This window comes from Choristoneura fumiferana, chromosome 20 (genome assembly GCF_025370935.1).
Source record: "Choristoneura fumiferana chromosome 20, NRCan_CFum_1, whole genome shotgun sequence".
Taxonomy (NCBI): domain Eukaryota; kingdom Metazoa; phylum Arthropoda; class Insecta; order Lepidoptera; family Tortricidae; genus Choristoneura; species Choristoneura fumiferana.
The window spans coordinates 16,628,857-16,654,191 of record NC_133491.1 but is presented as its reverse complement, the minus strand read 5'-3'; the positions used below and the strand labels follow the sequence as shown (position 1 = coordinate 16,654,191).

The following is a 25,335-nucleotide window of genomic DNA, read 5'->3' as shown; positions in this document are numbered from 1 at the left end:
TTTGCTTCTATTTCGTTTTTTAAGTCAGTCGGGTGTTCTGATTTACAAATAGTAGATTGTACAACAAGAGCATAAAACGAGCCATTTTACCCAAGACGTTCATATAGCACTAAATTCAGAAAATGAATTTAATGCTCGAGTTTTACACTCTTCTTTTCACTTCGATGGCGAGGAAATGAAATAGCAACAGTGAAAACAATTGTTCACTCACTACGTAAATTTTATTTTTCATGCATTACTATATAATTATATTTTTTTTAGTTTTAGTGATTTATTTTGATTGATTTGATTGATTTTTAGTTTTATATCAATAAAAAATTTATTAAAAAAATATAAAGAAACTTCTTTGTTTGTGGCTGTTGACACCTAATTACCTTGGTCTTAGACGAAGATTTTATTTTATGCACTAGTGCATAAAAAGTCTTTTTATGTCGCCTAGATCCAGCATAAACGCCAACTTTACGAGCATGAGAAGTGAAATATACATATATTTCCTACTTTTTTGATATTTCTGTGAAAATAATGGCTTGAAAGTATAACCTATATATATTTAGAATGTGCTAATTATTAGCTTTCATTCATTGATACCCATATCGTTACAATACAAAAAAAATATTTTTAATTCCCACTATAATGGTTTTCGCGGAGGCCATACTGAAATATTATGTAGCCTATGTCACCTGATACCTCATAAAATATGTTAAGATCCGTCCAGGTGTTTAGGCTGCAACGAGGACCAAAAAATGGACATACATACATACCCACATACATACAACTCGTAAAACGTAGCCCTCTCAGGCAATGGGTTAAAAACATATTTTATGTACAAAAAGGACGAAAATTACAAAATGGCAACGATGAGGCATTGGTAGCGATAGAAGCAATCAGCAATTTAAATTCTATTGTTATTTAAAATATTGCGTCTTATACCTTAAAATGGCTTTAGTTTTACTATACCGTTAGATATTGCTATTTTATCATCTGTATCGAATTTGAAATGCATAACGAATGTCTTTCTTTTAAATGCGTACGTATTTTTTGCATCGTTTATATTAAACAAGTCTATTCAAAGTAAAGTATGTACCTGTTGATCAGATGGCCTAGTAGGTAGGTACTCGTAGAAGTCCCGGGTTTGGATCTGGATAGGGAACGCTTGTATTGTATCACTTCACGCTAAAACTACTGGACAAATTCGGATGAATTTTATTATAGAGAGAGATTTATTTTATTTGTGATTTATATGCAAATAAGTAACGTATACACTATAAGTACAAAATAAGTAGCTAAATAAAAAATAAAAAATGAAAACAAACTTTATTGCCTAACATTTATGTTACACTGTTATACATTATGATCTCTGAATTAGTGAGATTGACGGTTTTGGGCTAGTTTTAGTAGGCACTTGGCGGTCCGATGTGTGGTGGCGTATATAGGCTAGACCCCCCTATTGCCGACCCTTGCTTTAGGGTAGTAAACCAATTTCTTGGCCGGCTATACCTCGCCTCGCTACGCTCAGCTGTTTCCACTAGAGATGTGCTGTGCGAGGATAGGTAAATGAAGCGTCTATTGGTTCATGAAAAACACATTCCTCGCATCTGTATTTCTTTTGTGTAAACGCAGACTTAACCTAGACCTATTGTTATGGTTATAGTAATTATTAATAAAAGCGTATGACGTAATAGAACACAGTACGCAAGTGATTGCTAATTTCACCGCATCTATTAGTTAAGCTATCAAATGATATAATTGACATAGAACAGGAAAGTAAAAACGATCTTAGTAGTCGCCAAACTACGCTATTAAATCGTAATGATCACTTCATTGTTGTAATTACAAGGAAACAGCATGTTAGCGTTTTCTACACGCTATACTCTATGTACCTAGCTAAAATATACTTAGTAGGTAGCGAAGATATAGTCGGTGGCTTGTTACAAAACAATTACAGTTGAGAAATAAGTTTCTGTTAAAAAAATCATTTTGATACAAGCTTTTTTTTGCTGACTGTACTTGCATTGTCATCTAAACTGCATATCCGTATCAAATTATAAGTCGGTACTTTTAACTATTGAGTTCCCTCCTGCGGAGACGATCCTGGCAGGACCACCAAAATGTCACTACCATATTATGGTATTGTCACCAAATTTACATAAGTAGGTACTTATGCCAAATTTCAAATTAATCGGACCTCTGGAAGTGGGTCAAATTTAGCTTCCAAAATTTGACCCAAACAAATAAATAAATAAACAGGGCAAGCTATAGCTTAATAGCTTGTAAAAACAAAATGGTACATACAAGCCTTTATAAATTTCATATGAACATGTCGACGCTTGAAAAGAGAAATAGACTAAGCGACATTTTTTTTAAGATAGCGAGTTATATACATGTTCGGAATCAGTAAATGTTTCTCGGTCGTTTGAGCTGTCTCAAAATTTTCTCAAAAATGTCGCTTAGTCAATTTCTCCCTTCAACGGTCGATTATGTTTAGCCAAGCGGATTAGCTCGTTGAAGTGGCAATGTGTAGGCAGCACGGAGAACAGATGGCCGTTGGGTTCGACAGTTTCTCGAAATGAGACCGCAGATCGGCAAGTGCAACGTAAGACGTCCGTCAACGAGATGATCGGATGACCTGGCTAAAGCTGCAGGTTCAACGTGGATGCAGGCTGCTTCCAACTGAAGCAACTCGAGTTCTATCTATAGGGAGGCCAGCAGGGCTACTACGAAACTCGAAGTTCGTGTCGTGCGGTCCCTCTGACACTTCTCAGATACGAACTTCGAGTTTCGTAGTAGCCCTGCTGTATCCAACTGTGGACGTCCTATGCCAAAAGATGGTGATGATAATGATGGCCTGTATGTGTGTATTCAAGTTAAATTAGACCCACTTCTAACAGTCAAGATTTACTTGAAATTTAGTATGGATTCGTAGATTGTATGAAAATACCAGTACAGTCATCAAAAAGTTTATTTTTAACATAAACCTTTTTTTTGTTACAGATAGACGTTCGCGTAGTGATGTGCTAGTGTTGTGCTGTGCCAAGTTCTTAGTTTATGATGTGAACAACTGTTTGTGAGTGACAATGCCGTCTGACAGTGGCTCCACCTGGTCGCCGCCGGCGTCCAACAGCGAGAGGAGGTTGAGTAACTCCTCCGATGGGAGCGCCGGAAGCGGATATTCTAAGGCTGTAAGTAAAAAAAAAATCTCTTCTACGTCGCACTGTGGGCACAGACTTCCGGGAGTGAGAGGCTGCAATGCCCACACGGACTCAAAATAGATTAATATAAAGCAATCGGTTAGGTTCATATTTTTTCACTTCTCATGATCTTAAAATGTTACTTTAGTCTGCATATCCGGACTAAAGCTCCTTTTTAGTCTCTAAAGATTAAACTATTTTTTTGTATTTACGTTGTAAACCCCTAAACAGCCAACACGGTGTTTGTGAATGGAGGATTTTTAGAGCGTGGAAATAACCTCAAATTACGAACTGTGCAATAATATTAAAAAAAACACGATTTAGTTTCGTGAAACACAATTAATGATTACGAATATGAATCTATTCAATTATAGGTATTAAGGATTAATTCATTTGCTAAACATCTCGTGTCATTATAGCTTGTTTTAGTCCCTTGTTGAACAATCTATTATTAAGGAAATAGCATAATTTTCCAGGAAAAAATAACACCTTAGTCCTCAATAATATGATTAAAGACACGACGTTTCCATAGTTTTGTATAACTGAAAAATTCCGAAGGAACCGAATCCGGTGAATCAGGAACTAATCATAATTAATTTATTTTTATTTTATATTGTTGATATAATACACTATAATTATTATATAATACAATTTAGGGCTATACAATACAATGTAATATTTAAATAAATATTTTTATATTATTATTTATTTTACTATATAGTATATAATAGTACTATTGTATTAGTTGTATTGTATTGCTCCGAGCTGCATATTTATATGCAACTTTAAGTTACAATGTATTGAATGTGTATGTATGTAGTACATATATACATATACATTACATTATAATTTAGAGTTGCATAAAAATATGCAGCTCGCAAAAATTGTCGAATTTTCGTATGTAAAGTAGAAAAAATATATATATTCCTTAATGTTCACAAGGCAGGCACACGTTAGCCCGTTAAGTTTAGCAGGCAGCGCCATCTATCGGAATATATGGGTATGAGGTGTTAATTAAATAACCGAAAGCCTCAGACACCCTGACAGCTTTTCAGATTATTTCATTTATTTCTAAATACCTTATTATTTTATTTATTAATCAACTGAGCTAGAAACTCCAAATTTGGAATATTGTTTTTCGTTCTGGTTTAAAAAAACTGTGTCCGTTATTGCTGTGAAAACTTTAGCGTTACTTCCCTATGACTATGACATAATCGGTTGGCAAAGGCATTTTTAACGCGTAATAGCTACATTACGTGTTCAAAATGAGGTAAGAATTGTAATTATACAGACTGTCAATTTCTCCGTCGACCGCTATTGTGAATACTTAATTTATCTGAACACACATAAGAATTAATGTGCATGTACAAAGTATTGACGGGAGTTGGATAATTGATTGATTCGGAGGTTTTTGAAGCAAATACACGTGTGCCTAGACTACACTATGTTTTATTGATTATCGTTAACTTTGACATATGGTTCTGTTAATAGATTAAAAACTACACGATATTTGTGTTTTTAATTAAATTGGAAAATAAAATAAATGAATTTTGTATAGGTACATTAGATAAATATTGAGATCGCTGTCATTTGACGAGTTAACTGTTTGCCTTAACTTGTTATTATCTTTTAAACAGTATAAGAGCTAGGCTATTAATTAGTAAGTGTCTTAGATAAATTTACATTATATACATTATTTACATTATAATAACCAACAAAAAGTTGGAAAACCCCCGACATCGTCACTTCAAAGTTCAATATCTCAAAAACGGCTGAACCGATTTTGATAAAAGGGGGATAAATAAAAAAGATATACCTATTAAATTTATTTTCAAAAAATCAGCACAACAAGAAATATATACGTTACAAATTAATACAAGAATCGTACGAGTACATAACCAATGTAAAATCTTTACTGTAAAAATTAATAAAAAAAAGAAACGTGCCGAAAAAAGGACCATATATATTCACCGTATTGCGTATTTTAGAAATGTTTGCGAGCCTCTTTCGATGTCTCAAAAAGTATAATCACATAGAAACAGCTCGTTTTATATTTAGGTTTCAGAGTAACCAAATTCACGTCAAAAACCGCTATTTTGCCGAAACGTCACTGTTTTTTATGCAGCGTAGTATAAAGCGACGCCATTGAAGCGAAACGAATGGGACCTTTCACTTTTCTTGTTGGTTTTATAAGTGTATTTGTCTATTCCCTTTAAATATAATTTATAATAGTAGTAATGTAGTATGGCAATTGGCCACTTTCAGTGTTTAGCAGTAACACAATAGTTTACTGCTACATAAACGCATATTGCTTGTGTCAGCGACAATCATGATGTATATAATCTAAGGTTTACTTAATAAAAAGGGTTCTTGTTCTCTTTACGCACAACTACAGCTAGCGTCTTATTGACCATACCATCATCCCTTATATATTACAGTAAAAAGTTTATATATTTACAAACCTTCGAAAAGCGAGTGTACCATTTCTTGCAAGGCCGGCAACGCATCTGCAGTCCTGATGCTACTGCGGATGTCTATGAGCGACGGTAATCACTTAACCTCAGGTGAACCTTCTGCTCATTTGTCTGCTATTACATTAAAAAAAATACAAACGTGCCAAATTATGTTAAAAAAATAATTTGATATTGTATGGGTGAGCAAAGTAATATTTTTTTAAAATTCGTGTGCTCTTCGTATTCAAAATGGCAACCTACCTTAGGTTACTGTCAATCACGTTAAGTACTGTTTTATCATTCAAACTCTTAATTCGTTACTTTCACTAATGTAGTCAAACGCGTAAATGTGACCAACCATCAGGTGAAGTGCCTGCAGGGCTACTACGAAATTCGAAGTTCGTGTCGTGCGGTCCCTCTGACACTTATACTGTTTAATACGAGAGCGAGAGGGACGGCACGACACGAACTTCGAGTTTCGTAGTAGCCCTGCAGCTGGTTTGCCAGCAGTTCGATAAAAAAATAATGTTATCCTCTTTGGACCACAACGCGATCTGTACAATAACCTAATATTTTCTCCGAAACATACCGAGCTGAGAAAATGGCTTTTAAGCCACACATACTCGTTCAAATTCACATCCTTATCTTGTGAGACATTTCTATATCTTTCATTATTAGACGATGCTTTAAGAGGCCATCTATCAAGGCACGTCTGATAATTGAGGATGTTACCCATTATTCCGACGTTTACCCTAGCCGTTCTAATTTAACACTTATAGACTGTATCAAAGGTCTTTTCTATGTTTTCTGGGATAATCTAGACTTGATTTTAAAGCCTTCTTAAAGCGTCGGTTCCCTAGATAGTGAGTTCTCACGGCAATGAGTAAACGAGTGTATGTTATGAATATTGATAAGCTATAGTGTGTCATTAGGTGTATGTAATTTAGTACGTCGTATTGTGGGAAGTGTAATGATGGACGGACATTACAGTCAAGCACTATGTAGGTATGTACCGTGCGCAAATATGAAGCGTTGAATAAGGGAGTACCTACTAATGGTAGCCACTGTCCCAATAGCTGTCATCTTTGATTTTATGGTAGCTGAGAAGTGACAGCATATTAGTGTGTCGAGCATTCGGACGTTTACCTTTTTTTTAATTAGAGCGTCTGCTGTAAGTAATCAAATACTTTTTTAACGGTCTCTTTTTTATTTTAATAATCTTTGAAATAGTTTCTTGTCATTTATCGATACCGTTCAGTCATCATCATCAGCTAGAAGACTTCCACTGTTAAACTGCCCCTTAGAACGCCACAATGAATGACAGCTCGCTGTATAGGCTTGGAGCTTGTACAGGATGTCCACTTTTAGGGAAACACACAGTTAGGGAAAAACGGAAGCTCAAGGTGGTCAGGGAAAGTCAGGGTAATTTGCTAGAAATCCATAAAGTCAGGGTCAGCTCGTGATTACCCAAAATTTTGCTCGATATTTTGACACCAGTCTTTCCAGTTCTGGGCTACGTATTAAAGAGTGGCACGAACGAAACAGTGAGCACGTTCCGTGTGCAGTAAATTTCCATCATCGGGTCTAAGTTAGTATCTCGGGTAGTAAAAAAAAAAAATTTCATATTAAATATATTGACCCGGATAACTTACGACTTTTTAGACGACCAGATGATCTAGTGGTTAGAGAACCTGACTACGAAGCTTGAGGTCCCGGGTTCGATTCCCGTGTCGGGGCAGATATTTGTATGAAAAATATGAATGTTTGTTCTCGGGTCTTTGGTGTTTAATATGTATTTAAGTATGTATCTATCTATATAATTATATTTATCCGTTGCTTAGTACCCATAACACAAGCTTTGCTAAGCTTACTTTGGGACTAGGTCAATTGGTGTGAATCGTCCCGTGATATTTATTTATTTATAACTCACGTCTTAAATCGAGTTTAGCTCGACATGTTTCGGGCTAATCCGTAGCCCTTCGTCTTCGGAGCAACGCGACTCAGCGGCTGCTGCAAAACGCGCACAATTTGCAGCAGCCGCTGAGTCGCGTTGCTCCGAAGACGAAGGGCTACGGATTAGCCCGAAACATGTCGAGCTAAACTCGATTTAAGACGTGAGTTATCCGGGTCAATATATTTAATATGAGTGAGTCTCACGGAAGTCTCATATCACCTGCTTTGAAATGTACATGATTGGTCAGGGAAACTTAAAAATGTCGCCAGGGAAAGCCAAGATTTTTTTTAGGATTTGTAGTGGAAACCCCGTTGCAGACGTTTACCAAGAGCCGGCAAGCGTGTAAATGTAGCATCACAAACTAGAAGCCACTATATAGGCTAATCTACAAAAAAAAATGACCGCAAATGCCGGTCACCCTACATAACTAGTAAATAAACTGTCCGTTACCTCAATTACTAGAATCACGATTTCACGACGCACTGACGTCCCAAGATGGCCGCCATTTTCCTCTCGTTACGACAAAACGACAAAAAGTGACCTTTGCATGCATTCGGCGCTGGCACGACCGGCCGTTTACTTTTATATCGACGTTTTTACACCTTGTACAGTCTACAAAAAGATCTTTACTGCCAAAGTTACAAAAATGTTTATCACCATTATACTAGTCGTAGGACGTCCACTGTTGGACATCGGCCGCTCCCATGGACATTCAGTTGCTTCGGTTGACAGCGGCCTGCATCCACCGTGAACCCGCGACTTTAACCATGTCATCCATCCATCTCGTTGGTGGACGTCCTATGCTTGCTGATCCGCGGTCTCCATTCGAGAACTTTACGAGCCATTCAAGAAAAATAATTATGTATGACTTTAACTTGACGTGGTTGTATATTTTTGTAACTTTGGCCGTATCGATATCTTTGTAGTTGACTGTAGGTAGGTACTTTGACTATACGACACTTTTCGAGGTCAAGATTTACTGTGAACAGTTTTTTGACGACTTCAAATTTTAATAATACAAACTTTTTGTTGCCTGTACCTACTTGCATTGTTATTCAAACAATATATCCAAATCAAATTTCAAGTCTATTTAATCACTAAAGATGGGTCAAATTCGACTTGCATAGCCAATTTACATGCATAGTAAATTAAAATCTAACTTGTGAAAATATATTACGAGATTGATTTCGATTAAACTAATATGGAACCTTTATATTGGAAATAGGTTTAAGCTAGTGACGATAATGACGGACATACAACAAATATGTACATTCCTATTGTGTTTGTAGTTTTAGTTACCTTTATTTTGTTTTATATTATAGATAAAAAAAAATTATTGAAGTTAATTTTGTACCTTCTAAAAATATGTATATAATCTTATTTTTGTATCTTTTTCTTTTAATATAAGTAGAGATTTAATATGGAGAAAGTTTAAGACATGGGAAGGGTACAAGATGGCTTTTATCCCGGCAATGGCATAGTTCCCGTAATATAGCGATAGACGAATTTTTCGCAAACTGAGTCACGGGCTACAGTAAGTGTTAATATTGTTTTTCTACTCCTTGTCAGTCATACCTAATCTCAAGGTTGTATTAAATACATTACACGTGTGTTGCATGTGACAGTCATGTTTTTATTGCGAAATATTTGAACCGGCAACAAAAAAATGTTATTGTTATCTCGATAGATATAACAATTATCTAATTGGAACTGGCTGGCCTCAGTTGGTCTATTCGTATTGCCGATTCAAATTGTTATTGGGCTATACCTCTGTAATTGTTATAGCGTTTAATTTAAGTAAGTCTTTACCCTTAGTTTCGCTCGCTGCGAAACTACCTATATTAGGTCTGGCAAATTAATTTACGGTGAAGGTAAAAATCGTGAGGAAATCTGCACACACCTGCAAAAAAATTTAATGGTGTGTGTGGAGTTCCCGATCTACACTGGGTCTGCGTGGGCACATGGCCTAAACCTTCTCAATCCGAGAGGAAGGTTGTGCCCTGGCTGGAGTAGCTCGTATATAGGCCGAGATTTGAAGTCCCCTGAGATTATCTGGTTAAAATAACAAATACATTTGTAATATTGGTAGGTAAGCATGGTACTTATGCATTTTTTAAATGAACCTAACGCAGCTATAACTTTACGCAGTGTTGTAAGAAAATTGTGTATAGTGTATACAAAACATATTGCGTAAAACCAAGTAATAATTAATATGCAACTACTCACATTCTCTGTTGGACCTAGACTTGATTCACTCTAAATACACACACATATTTCAAAACATGATGCACTTAAAACATGTACGACAAGTCCAAGCGACCTTCTCTAACCAATCCAAATAACATCGTAGCTGACCTTTTCAAAAATCATTATTTCAAAAGCAATCGTAAATCAACGGGTATTTAAAACTAAACTTCGACCTTTCTATAAATATGACATTTATCGATGATCATTATCGATTTCCGTGATCCAAAACGGTGAATGTCGTCATGCAAGCGGAATGCAGACTTGCATTGAATACTGTGATTCTGCACGTATTTTTCGATCTGAATTGAATGCGCCTGGGCATAATAATACGGCACACCCAACCCCTGATCCTCGCACCATCTGTTCTTTGGCTCGCTACAGAACTGCGACTTTCGTGCGATTGCGACTGACACTACTGTTTTTTGTTTTACTGGTTTTTACTGTGTTTTGTTTATTTTAACTTTATTCTTGATTTCATACAGATTTACATAGCAATACTTAGGTCGAGCAGAAAGTGACAAGTAAACATATATAAAAACCAAAATATATATACATATTGTTAAGGTTGCATTAGTGACATGAGTTTGTAGGTAATTAGATATTGTGTTAGTTAAAAATGATGATTTCAAGATTTAATAAAGATACTTGTGAATAAACAACTATCGTGGCATATCACAAGCTAGGCAAAGTCTTGAAGTAGCTTGTAAAGTAGGTACTTGTATGGTATTGGAAATTATACTTCGGTACATCGTTAAGATCGTTACTGATTACCTTCAATAAATATCTTTCCAAATGGCAAAAACAATCAAATCAGTTTTTTTTAGACTTGTTTTTTATTGTTTATTACCTTTTAAGTCTTTTTTAAGTATCATTGATCATTGACCAAGACATACACATATATTTTTATCTGGAAATGCCTAAAACAAAAACAAATTCACTTATATTCATAAACCGATTTCAAAAAAGGATGTACTTTTAATAATTATTTTAGATTATTATATATATAGAGTTGTATTATTCTACACGACTGCGTTTCCTTTTCATGGAAGTTAAGCTCAATTGTTGATCACCTTTAACCGACCCACGACTATCGAATTCACAAATCGCAAGTATGTTCCCGCCCTAAAACCTGCACCTGCGTCGCCCCTCTGACATTTGCTGCGCCCGCGCGGCCTTGGACGTCATGCGATCAGATTTTATCTCCTTTGTAGTCTTGTTTCAAAGGTTATACCTTTTTAAATTGTGGTAAATGGGAGTTTTGTGATGAAATTTTAAAATGATGAAGTCCTAGGAAAAAGTTGCGTCCTTTTTCTATTACTCATTTAAATTTAGTGGCTAAATTTGCTCGAGTCTGTAATAGAAATAGAAATAGAAATAAACTTTATTGTATAACTGTGTACATAATAGGGTGGTTACAAAAGGTAAGTCTCAACAGTTGGTCCATTTCGGACGTACAATATTAAAATCTTATTATATAATCTATCTAGTATGTAGTGTAGTATGTAGTCCGGAAATATTGTTCAGTTTCGTAAAAAAAAGACATTTATTGCTTTCCATTCGTTCAGCTATTTTAGTCACAAGATTGGTTGAATGTTAATCTGTAATAATCAGTAAGTATTTTTCTTCGACATACTTATTGGCATATTTGTATCATAATTTTTAATAAAATGCGTTACCATGAGATGTGACATTATTATTTCTATGAAAATTAATGTATTTGGTAGTATTGAAAGAATTCCCACAGTTTGCCAACGTTCCTGTTTGGAATATTGGAATGACGTATCAAACCCAACGTTTGTCTTCATCGTGCAGTCGCGGAATCTAATTTAATACCTTTTGATAAACAATCTCGCTATGATTCTTATACTCCATTTATTTTAACATTTGAAACTGGACGGTAAAATTTTCACACGTTTTTAAATTAAACAGCGAAACTATTTAAAATTGTGTGAACTTCTATAATAAATACCGCACATAAATGTACATGTAGGTATTTTTAGTCCATTTATGTTCGAAACATCGAGAAACATGTGTTACAATTTGACCGTTAATTCAAACTTTAAATTAAACGGAGTACAGGCAAATGTTTGGGATGTCAACATGACATTAGTAACTCATACGTTCCACCCTGGTACGCGATTCAGTTTCTTCAGCCGACACGTGATTCACCGCCGAAACGGCCATTTCGTCACATTATACAATTGCGTGCGGCTTTCCTTCCGTGGAAAAAGAAAATCGCGTTATAAGTACGCTCATTGCATTTTGATCGCTGTCGTGACGCGCCCGCGCATTGGCTGGAATGTACTGTCACTTTTGGGCACACGATACTATGACAAATAGTGGTATACCGCAATTTCATGGTTCGAGTAGCATGCAGGGGTACTTTTAGGTTAAGGCGGGATTTTTATAAAAGTTCATTAACCCCTTCAATAACAACATTAGAAATCAGGTCTCACGAACTTTTATAGAACCCGCATACAGTTAGTAAGTTTTAATTTTTAGAGTAGGCACCCTTCGTGTGCAATATGTATTATATACCTACCTAATTGTTGGCAATAAACGCATTTTCTATTAAATATATTGACCCGGATAACTCACGTCTTAAATCCGCCGCTGAGTCACGTTGCTCCGAAGACGAAGGGCTACGGATTAGCCCGAAACATGTCGAGCTAAACTCGATTTAAGACGTGAGTTATCCGGGTCAATGTATTTAATATGAGTGAGTCTCACGGTAGTTTCATGTTCAAAACGCATTTTCTTTCTTTCTTTTTCTTTCTTTTATTTTTACCCGACTGTCCGAAAAAGGGTTGTTTTTTGAACGTATGTATGTATGTAAGACTATTTCTTTGGTGCTCTCTGCAGCCTCAACGGCGGAACGGATTTTAACAGGTGTCATTTTCGTCATATATGTCGGAGTGACATAAGGTATATAATGTTTCAATACGGAGTCCGAAAAAAATAAAACGGGGTGATAAAGAAAAAAAAGTAATGTAATAATATGGGTATCAAATGAAAACCAATAATTAACCTATTCTAAATATAATATATTAACGAGTCATGAAACAAGGTGTTAATATATGCACATTTAAAACTAAGCAGGATTTTTCGAAATAGGTTTCTGAAAAAAATGAGTGCGTTTCTGCCAAGAATCAGCGTCTTCCTTTTAAATTTAGTTTATAGAAGCATATTAGAATGACGAATAAGATTGGTTATGGTTTGAAATGTTCACGCCATCATACTAACTAGGTCGTATAGTAAGTAGGTGAAGTATAAAGTATATCGTGATCCATGTGTATAGTATAGTACAGAACAGTTACCTACTTATTGCCAAATCTGTCACTTGAATCAGTGACATTGACAGTCAAATTTTAAATCTAACTAAACCATCGGAACTGCTCTCTGGTTACAATAGAACCCTAGAACAATACACACATTAAAAACCCTATTTCACTACCATAAGGTAATTTTTCGCGTGCAGTTGCAGCTATGAATTCGTGTATTGTATACTAGACTAATCAGGAAGTGACATTCGATTGTCGCACTTGAGTACTTGACCTTAAAACGGAAACCGGTTGACAACAATAGCTGTTCTTAATTTAAATTATTAAGTAGGCTTTCGATTTCCGATCGGATTGGAGCCAACTTCACGGCGAATAGGTTAGGGTGGGTCCACATTTGTAGCAATACGGAATAGGCATGGAATATATATTTTTTCCTAAATAAGTAGCTTAATATATTATTACAAAATTGGAAATAAAACGAATGACGTTAAAATTTTATTGTGTTTTGTATAACTCTTTATTGTACATAAAAACACAGGAAATGAACAGAAAAAAAATCATTGATATATAAATGCGGAAGAAACCAACGAATGAAGTATTCATTCCATCTCTTTCTAGCAAAATTCAATCAAAACTATCTGAACACGTTTCTATTTACGTCGTTAGAGTTGTCATGTTCACATACAACCTATCCTAACCTACAAAAAATTAGAAAATCCCCGACATTGTTACTTCAAAGTTAAATATCACAAAAACGGCTGAACCGATTTTGATAAAACATGTCTAAGAGCCATCGCTAGAAAACCTGCTTTAAAATAAATCAGTTCACCCGTTTAAGAGCTACGGTGCCATAGACAGACACACACATAGCGATCAAACTTATGACACCCCTCTTTTTTGCGTCGGGGATTAAAAATCATACACGATAGTGTATCGCATGTTATACCTAAAGATACGCCATAGAAGCTGACTCAGACTTCTCGTCAGCGTGATACTAGTTAACTTATCAAATAGATAATCTATGCTATATATAAGTGTCTCTACTGATAGCGTATCTAAACGTGACATAAAACGCCTGGGTTTTTATGGCCGCTTTGAAACAGTTTAAGAGGGCATTGTGGAATCTTTTAAACACTATTTTCTTTTTAGCTAATTTTGCTTCGGTTCGGTTCAGCCGTTTTTGAGATATTGAACTTTGAAGTGACAATGTCGTGGGTTTTCCAACTTTTTTTTTGGCTAGTTTTTTTACTCGTACCGTCCACGATTCGGGTCGAATAATGGACCATTTGTAACAGTGCGTCTTACGGGACCTGTTATCATTTACGAACGCATTGGCCTTCGAATAGAATAGAGTAGGTACGTTTATTTGTGGAACATAGGTGTACATAATCGATCTTAAAAGTATAACAATAAGGAATCTCTAGTTTTACCAGTAGGCGTACAAAAATTTGTTTTCCTTCAACAAGTCATTAATTTAGGATTCAACAGTTCTTCCAGCAACGCGTAAACAGTATAATACAATACAATAACTCTTTATTGCAGACCAACACATAGCAAGCAGTACAGAAAACAGGTATATACCCAGAGGCTTGAACTAGTGTTTACAAATAAAAAATATCCATAACTCGCCATTTTTGCCGACATGTTGGTTTATACGTGCCAGCCGGTTAATCTCAATCAGAGAAGCTTATGCAAACCTAAGATAAATACAAAGGTGAACGACACCAGGAGAAATGACCGAAAACCAGTACGGTATCAGTGTGAAACGTGAATCATATGCCTTATTAAAACATGCCGGAGATCATATCCTTTAATTTAATGTGGTACACTTTCACGAATAACTGTTCAAGCTTTTTGTGTTGTACGTATAGTCAGTTAAGAAATACATTTACCGCCCTAAGGTTTTTTTTACATACATACAATATCTCAAAAACGGCTAAACCGATTTTGATGAAACATGTCTAAGAACCATCGCTAAAAACCTGAATTGAACGTAAATAAAAAAACACATTTAAATCGGTCCACCCGTTTAAGAGCTACGGCGCCACCACAGATAGACACAGAGCGGTCAAACTTATAACACCCCTCTTTTTGCGTCGGGGGTTAAAAACTGACCAATGATTGAATTGAATGTCAGACGTGTGGCTAAGAACTTCTAACAATAAAGTCGTTTTTGTGAAATTCTGCATGTTTTTATTACAAAATTAGACCAAACCAAATTAACATAATCATTTCTTTATTTATATCCTAGATCTGTTTTAAACATATATGTAAAATCTTTTTGAGTTTGTTGCCGTGCATTTTTCCGGGATAAAAAGTAGCCTATGTCACTCTCGGGCCCATAAACTCTATGCCAAAAATCACGTCGATCCGTCGCTCCGTTACGGCGTGAAAGACGGACAAACACACAAACATACAAACACACTTTCGCATTTATAATATTAAGTAAGTATGGATATGGACTACCCGACTTCCCGAAAAGGGTTATGCTTTTCGAGCGAATGTATGTCTATTTCTCTGGTCCTATATATCTGTAGCCTAAACGACTAGACGGTTTTCAACATATGAGACAAGAGATTCATCAAAATGGGGCTGTCATTGAAGACTGACTTGAAACTGTTGAGATAGCAAAGCCTAAAGATGCCCCAGTTCACTGACCCGTAGGATGGAAGAAGCCTCGCGAGTGTTACGTTTGTCGACCCAACACCCGCGCGTACGCAACTAGGGCGCGCTAGGGTTGCCACAGAACAGAGGGGCTACTACGAAATTCGAAAATTTAAGTTCAAAAAGTATTGCCCCTCTCACTCTTGTAGTAAATAATAGGACGGCACGGTAAAACATGAATTTTGAATTTCGAAGTAGCCCTAGTTCTAAGCGCGGGTAATATAAAGAAACATCTAACAGAGCCCATTGAGATCTACTTATAAAATTAAGTTATTGTTTCAGATTCTGAATTAGAAGAGGAATAAATAGAAATTTTGTCGCTTATATTTCCTTCCGTAACTGAATGTTACCATTTTAAGGCCTCGCTTTAACGGAAGAAGTTTATCAGTGAGCGGTGAAATAAGCCCTTAGTGTGCCTAATATGTTCGTCATAAGGGCAATTAACGGCATCATGACCTTAATGAGTGCTCTAATAGATCGAAATCGTACTGTCTTCGCAAATGTCCTAATACGGTAGTCGCTCACTAGGTATTAGAAGTCTCAATGAGGGCTACCGTTTTCGCGCTCACCAGTTGGCGCCACTGTAGACAGAGGTCCTGTCTGAAGTATAGTGGTTAGTTCGTTATTACGGGCGTGAAAACTTAATTTATATTTAAATCATATTAATTACTTTACAAACGTATCAAATGGGAGGATAAAGATTTCCGAGAGACAAAACTGTCTCAAAACACAGACATTCATTGCCCCGTAACGCATGTTTGCCATAATTAATTTCAGATTTTGCAAAATATTCACAACATTTTTCTAATTATAAATAAACCGCGTAGCTCACCCAAAAACAATGAGATTTGACATTTCGTAGACCTCACGCTACACTAGTGCCTCTAGCGGCGAATTCATACGCGATAGCCCTCATTCGTTGAATGAGTCACAAGTTGTGTATAAAGTTGGCAGCCCTTGCAGCTACTAGCCTAGTTTCCATTTCGCGCATGCGTAGTGTCGTCCTACAATGAGGATATTCAGCGCAGTAGATTCGCAAACAGATATGTCTTTCAGACGCGTTAAGTAGAACAAGCTGTTTTACATGTATTTGCGAAAAAGTGAATGAAATGCGGAAAAGGTGATGTGGATGAGCAGTTTATTTGGCTGTTTTTGTACTCATTTCTTTACGCGATGCATATGGCATGATACAGAACCTGTTCCTTCACTTCCACATATATTGTAGTTCATTGACATGGAAAGCACGAAAGAAAGCAATAAAATACATTTATTCACAAAACAAGTCGCAACAATATTATTATTTTTGGACCTTCGCAAAGAAATACCTGAATAAGTCAATTATCTAACATTCTTAACATGTTTCGACCTCTTTGCAAGTCCATTCTCAAAGCTAAACCGAGCACGCTAATTTATTTAAAATGTGAGCTTAGAACAGTTATTTTATTTCCTCAAATCGTATCCAACGACAAAAACAAACAAAACACAATCTCACATCAAACATACCCGATCCTCTCGAAATTCAGCTCCTCATTTCCCATAGTCTCTTGCAAGCATTCATTGCAGCACTTGCTCAACTCTTTGTGCTTCTAATTAGCTCACTTTGCGCTTGCGCAGCTTCAATTGCTCACCCGAAAAGGCAACTTCAATTACACTTAATACCATCCCACAAACTTGAAGCATTCATATTACAACTGTAATTTCAAGGTGATAAGGTTCGTAGTTACTCTGTGTGTGAAATGGTATGTATTCTTGAATGGATTTTAGCACTGCTTTTGAATGGGCTGCCCATGTGTGTCAACGTAAAATGACATTCCAAAAGTGTACGTAATCCAAAGATGTCACCTGATACTCTTGAGAAATCGAAAACGTAACTGAACTTTTTTAACCGTCTTCAAAAAAAGGAGCAGGTTATCAATTCGGTTGTATTTTTTTCTTTCTTGTGTTTATTACGTCAGAACTCCGTCATTTATGAACCGACTTCAAAAATTTTTTTTTCGTTCGTCTAGGAATGCTTTCAATTAGGTCCCATAAGCACCAAATCAGGATCTGATGATTGAATCCTAAGGAAATCGAGAGAACTCTTCAAATATTGTAGGGATACCTATAGTAATTCCTATATATTTAGTAATAACTCGCGCATTTGCTCTTGAAATCATCATTTGATGAAGCGGAACTGATGATGAAGACCACATTTGACCAACGGAGCGACTACTCAATAAGTACCTCACGGGTTGAATTTAAATTACTTTAACATCGTTCATCGGGTGACGAAGCACCAGGACTCCTCAATAATGAACGTCTCTGCACCAGAAAAAGCAATTTTTCGTAAAAGGTGACGAGCAATTGACATTAAACTATTGTATCGTAGATCTTTTACACTAAAAAGCGTGAAAAAAAAATTATAACAAAAAATTGAACCGACTACAAAAAACCATGAAATTAATTTTCTACCAGTCTGAAGTTGGTGCCTCAGCACGAGCCAGCAGGAGTGATTGAAGCCCAATATACGCGTATAGTATGTAGGTGAGGTAGAAGACTATAGGTTCACTCCTGCTGGCTCATGCTGAGGCACCAACTTCAGACTGGCAGAATATTTTCATGGTTTTTTTGTAGTCGGTTTAATTTTTTGTTATACTTTTTTTATACATAGACTTGCCTTCCACAATCACGTCGGATGGTTAGCAAAGATGTGGACTAATATGAAGCACCCTGGTCTATTAAATGCCCATTCATCCTAGATTTAATGACGGCCAGATTGTAGCGATCAGGGAACACAGAAGCAGTCAGAGAATTTCATTCCTCAGTTGTCCGGATAATATAGGACGAGCGAAAACACATGTGAAAATTTTAGAATTTAACGATGTGTTATTATTACACATATGATTTACAAAGATATCAATACATGTCAAATTGCAAAATTAAAATTAAATCAAACTACATTAAATAAATTAAAAAAATAAAATTAAACTAAACACTGTCATTAAATTAACAAAATATTTATAATTAAACAGAATAAAACAATAAACTCGCCTTAAAATCCCCCCTCCCTGCATCGTGTCCGGTTCAAAAGTCCCCGTTATACTGGCTGCATTGCCCCTCTACAGCAATGGACACCTGTTGAACCAGCCACGACCCAGAACGGGGATCGCGCCCCCTATCTCTGAAACGACGACCCAAGTCTCTGAACAAATCCTTCGAACACCAGGGCCCCGCTGTGTCCACCGCAGCCGGCACAAAATTGCTAACCGGGCTAAAATTGTATAGTAAAAACATTTAAAATTCGTCTGTAGTAGCTCCCGTCATAGATGAAATAAGAATGTAAAGATATCGCATACTTCATTCGGCTTTGAATGACAATTATTCTGTGGTACATTGTCAAACAGGTAAACAAACGTAATTATTCAACCAGATTCTGATTAAACGATAATTACTATCGCGTATACATGAATGCAATTAACATTGAATAAAAAAATGGTCAAGCAAGAACCGCTTGTTTAATGGGTTCATGATATCAATTACAATAGACTGTCAAGTGTATGCTCTCGCAGTAGAGGACAGAAGAGGCTAAATATAAAAATAATAAAAGTCCTAGTAAAAGTTAAAAGGCTGCCAGTAAAACGGGGAAGTGGCAGTTACTCCCTCCACCGTCAAGAGTGCCTTGAATATTGATGATCTTCAGGGGTGACGTGACACTCATTCCCGGCCCGGATAATACCGACATGGAAATACCGACCCTGTTTTTCGTGTACACGCCCATAGAAAAACTGACATGAGCTTCTTAGGGCGTGTATACGAAAAACAGGGTCGGTATTTCCATGTCGGTATTATCCGGGCCGGGAAAGAGTGTCACCCATCTTCTGGATGAAAGAAAAGTCAACAGTATCAACTCTCTAGCTTGTTCATATGTATCAAAATGAACTTTCACCATAATATTTCTGAACCGAATAGTCCGTAAAAGCGTCATGTGTACCATGAATACTTAGGTAGCAACAGGTTACTTATCCAAGTGAACCACTGCCCGCGGAACCCTCGTAACTGGTGGGCTTTCGCATGACAAAGAGCCTGAAGGCACGCTAACGAGCCATTGTGAGTCTTGCATCAGACGCAGAACAAGGCGTGAAGAATTAATCACACTTATTAGAAGATAATTTTATTCGGTAAGTTTTGTACATATAGATTCCGGCGTATGCATGGATACAGCTTGATATTTGAAGAAATTTGGAAACGTCTTTGCCACTGTCAAAATCAAAAATTAAAATCTAGAATTTATCGTTTGTGCAAAGGATTTTGTTCTTGTTGTCTTATATAACGCACATATAATTGTGATCTCACCTTTGCTTATTTGAACTAAATCTGTCTGTCACATAAAATAACAGGAAGTTAATAGAGATTGGTAAAACAAGCCCATATAATTCGTCATAGATCGCTTCATCGTTTATTACGTTGGTCGCGATTGTGTCCAATAACAACAACCCTTTTATGTATAAAAATGGACTAGAGCATTGCGCGAGGCTGCTTACTTTTTCATTTGTTTCTCATTTGTTTCATCTAAAATCGTGGTAAATTCTAAATAACTAAATGGTGTGCCCCAGGGATCGAATCTAGGGCTTTGCTTGTTAATAACATCAATTTACTCGATGCGACCCACCAAACTGTAAATATATACTAGTCCTAAAAGATTAACCTATAGGCTGTTTTAGCCAAAGGCCGAATAGATGGTCAATTCCGCTCAATACATTAATTTTCCCCTTTAAGCTTGCGTGACAGAGGAATTCCCTGATGATTGTCCAACGAGGTCGTCGTAAAAGGCTATTGAATACAATAGACAATTAGTATTTGCATTTTATTTACATCTTTAATGTTCATGCAGTCTTTTACTACCGACTGTTTCCTAAGACATAAAGTTTAATGGAAGCTAATATTCAAATGGCTAAAGTCGATTATTTATCTCAAATTCTTCTTAGTCTTATAGATATATAGGTTGTACTGTAGTTTTATTGCCAATACCTACTGTGACTGAACGCAGAAAGTGGAGATGGGCAGGACTTTTTGCTAGAATGGACCACAGTCGTTGGGCGAGGAGAGTCCTGGAGTCTCCACCCTGGGACCCTGGTGCTAACACCCGCGGTAGAGGACGACCACCAAAAAGATGGACAGATGATATCCGGCAACAAGCTGGCGTAAACTGGATGCGAGTGGCAATGGATAGGCAAGACTGGAAAAGTAGAGAGGAGGCCTATGTCCGAAGACGGGCGCTATAAGGGCTGTTAAAGATACATCGATAGACCCACTGTGAATGTGTTAAACTATTTGGCGATTCATTAAACTATACTGGATATTAAACAAGAAATACGGAATATTTCAGAACGTAGGTAGGTTAAGTAGTTTGACCAAAAGCACCTGAAAAATTAATAACCTAACCAACAAAGAGTTGGAAAACCCCCGACTTTGTCACTTCAAAGTTCAATATCGGCTGTACCGATTTTGATAAAACATGTCTAAGAACCATCGCTAGAAAACCTGCTATCAAATAAAAAAAACCGCATTCGAATCGGTCCACACACAGACAGACAGACAGAACCACACACAGACACACAGCGGTCAAACTTATAACACCCCTCTTTTTGCGTCGGGGGTTAAAAATCTAAACTTTTGTCACTTCAAAGTTCAATATCGGCTGTACTTTTGATAAAACATGTCTAAGAACCATCGCTAGAAAACCTGCCAAATAAAAACCGCATTCGAATCGCCAAGGAGAATGCACCGACAGCGCACACACAGACACACAGCGGTTTTAACACCCCTCTTTTTATGAGAGGGAGGCAAACTTGGCAGAAAGTCATTTTTTCCTGAAAATATTTTTCAGTATATTCCGATTTGTGGTTAACAAACTTTTTTTACATTGAGAGAGGCAAACTTGGCAGAAAGTCATTTTTTCCTGAAACAGTATTTAAGTATAGTAACCACAATAAAATTCATCTGTGAATCGTGCACCGATGTCATCACAGGTCAAAGTTCTCGCAAAGCAAACTAATAACCAATTACAAACAAGTCACACTTGACACCTGTCAGTGACCGGGCCAGTAATTAAAGGACCGACCTTCGCGTCACTCAAATCCTAAAGTCAACTGTCATGCACGAACTTGACGCCAAGAACTATATGTAAAGTCTGTGGTGTTTACATACAAGGTTTTGAAACAAATGAAGATTTAGCTTGTTGAATGAAAAAGGAAGAGACTTCTTCTTCGCTAAACTCTTGAAAGAGGGGTCTTGGGTTTAGGATTAGTAATGAACCTTCATGGCAACTTTCTTGGGAAAATAGTGGTTCCCACTTGGCCTCTACCCCGCAGTGCTGGAGTCCAGAGTTCGTATTTGGCAATACCGCTGCTGCCCACTCCCATTAGGTTCCCTAATCCCCTTTTACTCACGAGAAGAGATAGACCCGTCCTATTATAAAACCACGCACGGGACGGCCAGATTCTACCTAATTCGAAAATTTTTCAGAGGTTCATGTCAATAAACTATATTTACTACATTTACTCCGTAACAACACATTATGTAGAACCCTGCTCGAAAGAAAAGGGCTCGAAATGGTAGTATTTCTAAAAGTATCAGGCGTTATCTCATGTTTAAATATGAAACAGCGATGAAGAAATGTATCTTCTAAGGTTCTTTTTTGCGCGAGGTTCAAAAAAATATTCTTTTCACACCTCTCCTTCAGAAAAGTAACTTTTCCTCCCTGACGAGTGTTTTATTGCAAATGCAATTTTTTGAAGTTGATAATTGTAAAGCCACGCCATTTTCTATGCTGGTTGTTCTTTAATAATATTAAGAATTATTTTTTTTCAAGTTTATTAATGCTCGGTGTGAAAAGTTGTATGAGCCACTCGGGAGCAAAATTATTTTCATCTTGGGCGCTAACACTTGAATCCCTCATTACGCTTAGGATTCTACTTTAGAATCCCTCGCTACGCTCAGGATTCTATTGTAGAATCCTTCGCTACATTCTGGATTCAATTTACGCCCTCGCCGTAAATACACCATTTTGCTCCCTTGTGACACAAATAACTATTTCATCACTTAAGCTCTGAAAGTAGGTTGCTTTTAACTTAAAATCCGTGTTGTAAATTCGATTTACTCCTTTACTCCTTTGTATGCACGAACTGGTAAACAAGGAGATTGTAATGCGTTATGCTTACCTCGACACCTCCATGCTGGCATAATGCTGCTGGCCAGTGCTGGCTGAATATGCCAAAGCCAAAGAGCGTGAGGCCATTAAAAAAACAAAAGACGGTTTGGCGCGATACATTTTCTTCCGCTCTGTTACAAATTACGTATACATTTAAAACGGTTTTTCTTTATTTCCTTGCATTTGTGATGAAAAGTAGTGTTCGACTCGAGTGTAAATGATTAATTACAACCCTTGTTTATCAATCTACTATTCTTTCTCCCAAATTGACTGCCCTGAGGCTGAAAGTGACTCTTTCTATCCGTAGTCACGTCGACGTTACTATGAAAACATCATTGGCATCATTGCTTGTGGCTTTGTAATGCTGTCGCTCTGAGCGGTATTTATAAATTGGTACATGATTAGATGGATGAGTAATTTCTTCATAGAATTCGTCGCCTATGGCTGATTGTATGCCCATGTATTTATTTAGTACATCATAAGTTCAAGGATCTAATTACCTTTCTTGAATTTCATAACGAAGTTCCAGAGGTGATTGAGGACAAGGTACTTCTAATTTGTAAGGAAAGATTCATGCTCATGCTTAAATCCTTCTTTTTAGTCTGCCATATTAATGTAAAGAGTTAAGTCGTGGTCTGGTGGTAGCCTAATGGTTTGACCTATGGCTTCTTAAGCAGAGAGTTGTAGGTTCGAGTCGAGCCCGCGCTCACACCTTAGAATTTTTCGAAATTTGCCATGGAATTTATAAAATCTGCACACACCTGCGAATAAATTTAATGGTGTGTGTGAAGATCCCCATCTGTAGAAGATCGCGGTCGCAGGTTGCAAACTTAACTGACGCTCTTGAATCTTCAAGTGGGTCGCGACCCACTTCTTAGTATTCCAAGTCAAAGTCAAAATATCTTTATTCAATTTAGGCTATAACAAGCACTTATGAATGTGAAAAATAAATCTACCATAAACCTACCATATTTTATTAACTTAGATGCATCCATCAGTGTTTCATATTAGTTCTTACCAAGCAGTTCGTCGCGTGACGCGGTTGCGGTCGCGGTCGTGTGTCGCGGTCGCCAGACGCGGTCGTAAACCTCGGGATGCTTCTGATTACGTACTTGAATCTTCAAGCATATTCTCAAACATTTGACGATAACCACCTCCAATCATACTAGTAAACAAGTAACAATTACAATTGACCTTCGCTCACAATGTCATTTCTCAACGATCATATCAACTGATTAAATAAGTAATATAATTGTATGAACATTCCTTGTATTTATCTATAATCTTGAGTCAGTTTTTCCATCATTGTTTGGTTTGTACTCATAGCTTATCAAATGCTTATTTATTTAGCAATCTAGTGTGTGTATAGTGTGTGCATAGTTGTGTGTGTGTGTTAGTGTGTGAATTGTTTCGAAATAGCCTTCTGGTGATGACTTCCTTTGTGTCGAATTTATCTTTAATATACTGTTTTTAATTGTTATTGGGTAACCATTTTCAATATATTTGACAACTCTTGAATTTGCCATACCCTATAAGTACTTCGTTTTTTTTAGCATGAGAAAAAGGGCAAGCAATCTTGACGAGTCTTTTTATATAAAAACGTTTTTAAAAAACAGGAACTATTACTTATGATACCAAAAGCATGTAAATGATCATTTTATTATGTCCTTGCTAGTTGTTACTATTTGCTGTGACCTTTGCAGGTGGTAGGACCTTGTGCAAGGTCCGCCCGGATTGCTACCACCACCTTGCTCGCTAATCCTGCCGTGAAGCAGCAGTGCTTGCACTGTTGTGTTTCGGCGTGGAGAGTAAGACAGCCGGTGAAATTACTGGCACTTGAGGTATCCCATCTTAGGCCTCTACGTTGGCAACGCATCTGCAATACCCCTGGTGTTGCAGATGTCTATGGGCGGTGGTGTTCTCTTACCATCAGGAGACCCACTTGCTCGTTTGCCATCCAGTCGAATAAAAAAAAAAACCTATTTTTCAAAGGTGTTTTTCAATAAAAAGACACGTCAAGATCGCTTACCTTCTTTCTAATGCAAAAAAACGAGGTACATACTATAGACGCCTTAAGCCCGGTTTACATTTATATTTATCTGTCGTGTTGTGTCGTGACGCATCAGAACGGTATCGGTTTCATACATTTTATATGGTTGCGTTCACATTTATCTGATGCAGTGTGCAGCGAACGTGTGTTTGTATGTTTGTCCGTCTTTCACCTCGAAACGTAGCGACGGATGGACGTGATTTTTGGCATAGAGATAGTTTATGGGCCAGAGAGTGACATAGGCTACTTTTTATCCCGGAAAAATGCACAGTTCCCGAGGGAACAGCGCGCGATAACCGAATTCCACGC

At 37.0% G+C, this 25,335-nt stretch overlaps 1 protein-coding gene across 6 annotated transcripts in view; it reads left to right on the top strand.

Moving 5' to 3' along the window:
* The window catches only part of smash (smallish), a 215,896-nt gene that overhangs the window by 74,183 nt on the left and 116,378 nt on the right, over positions 1-25,335 (top strand). For all 6 annotated transcript variants that reach the window (XM_074103530.1, XM_074103531.1, XM_074103532.1 and 3 more), the window contains exon 2: positions 2,992-3,179. In XM_074103530.1, the coding sequence (XP_073959631.1) occupies positions 3,075-3,179 (105 nt within the window). In that variant the 5' untranslated portion in view covers positions 2,992-3,074. The remainder of the gene's footprint in view (positions 1-2,991; positions 3,180-25,335) is intronic.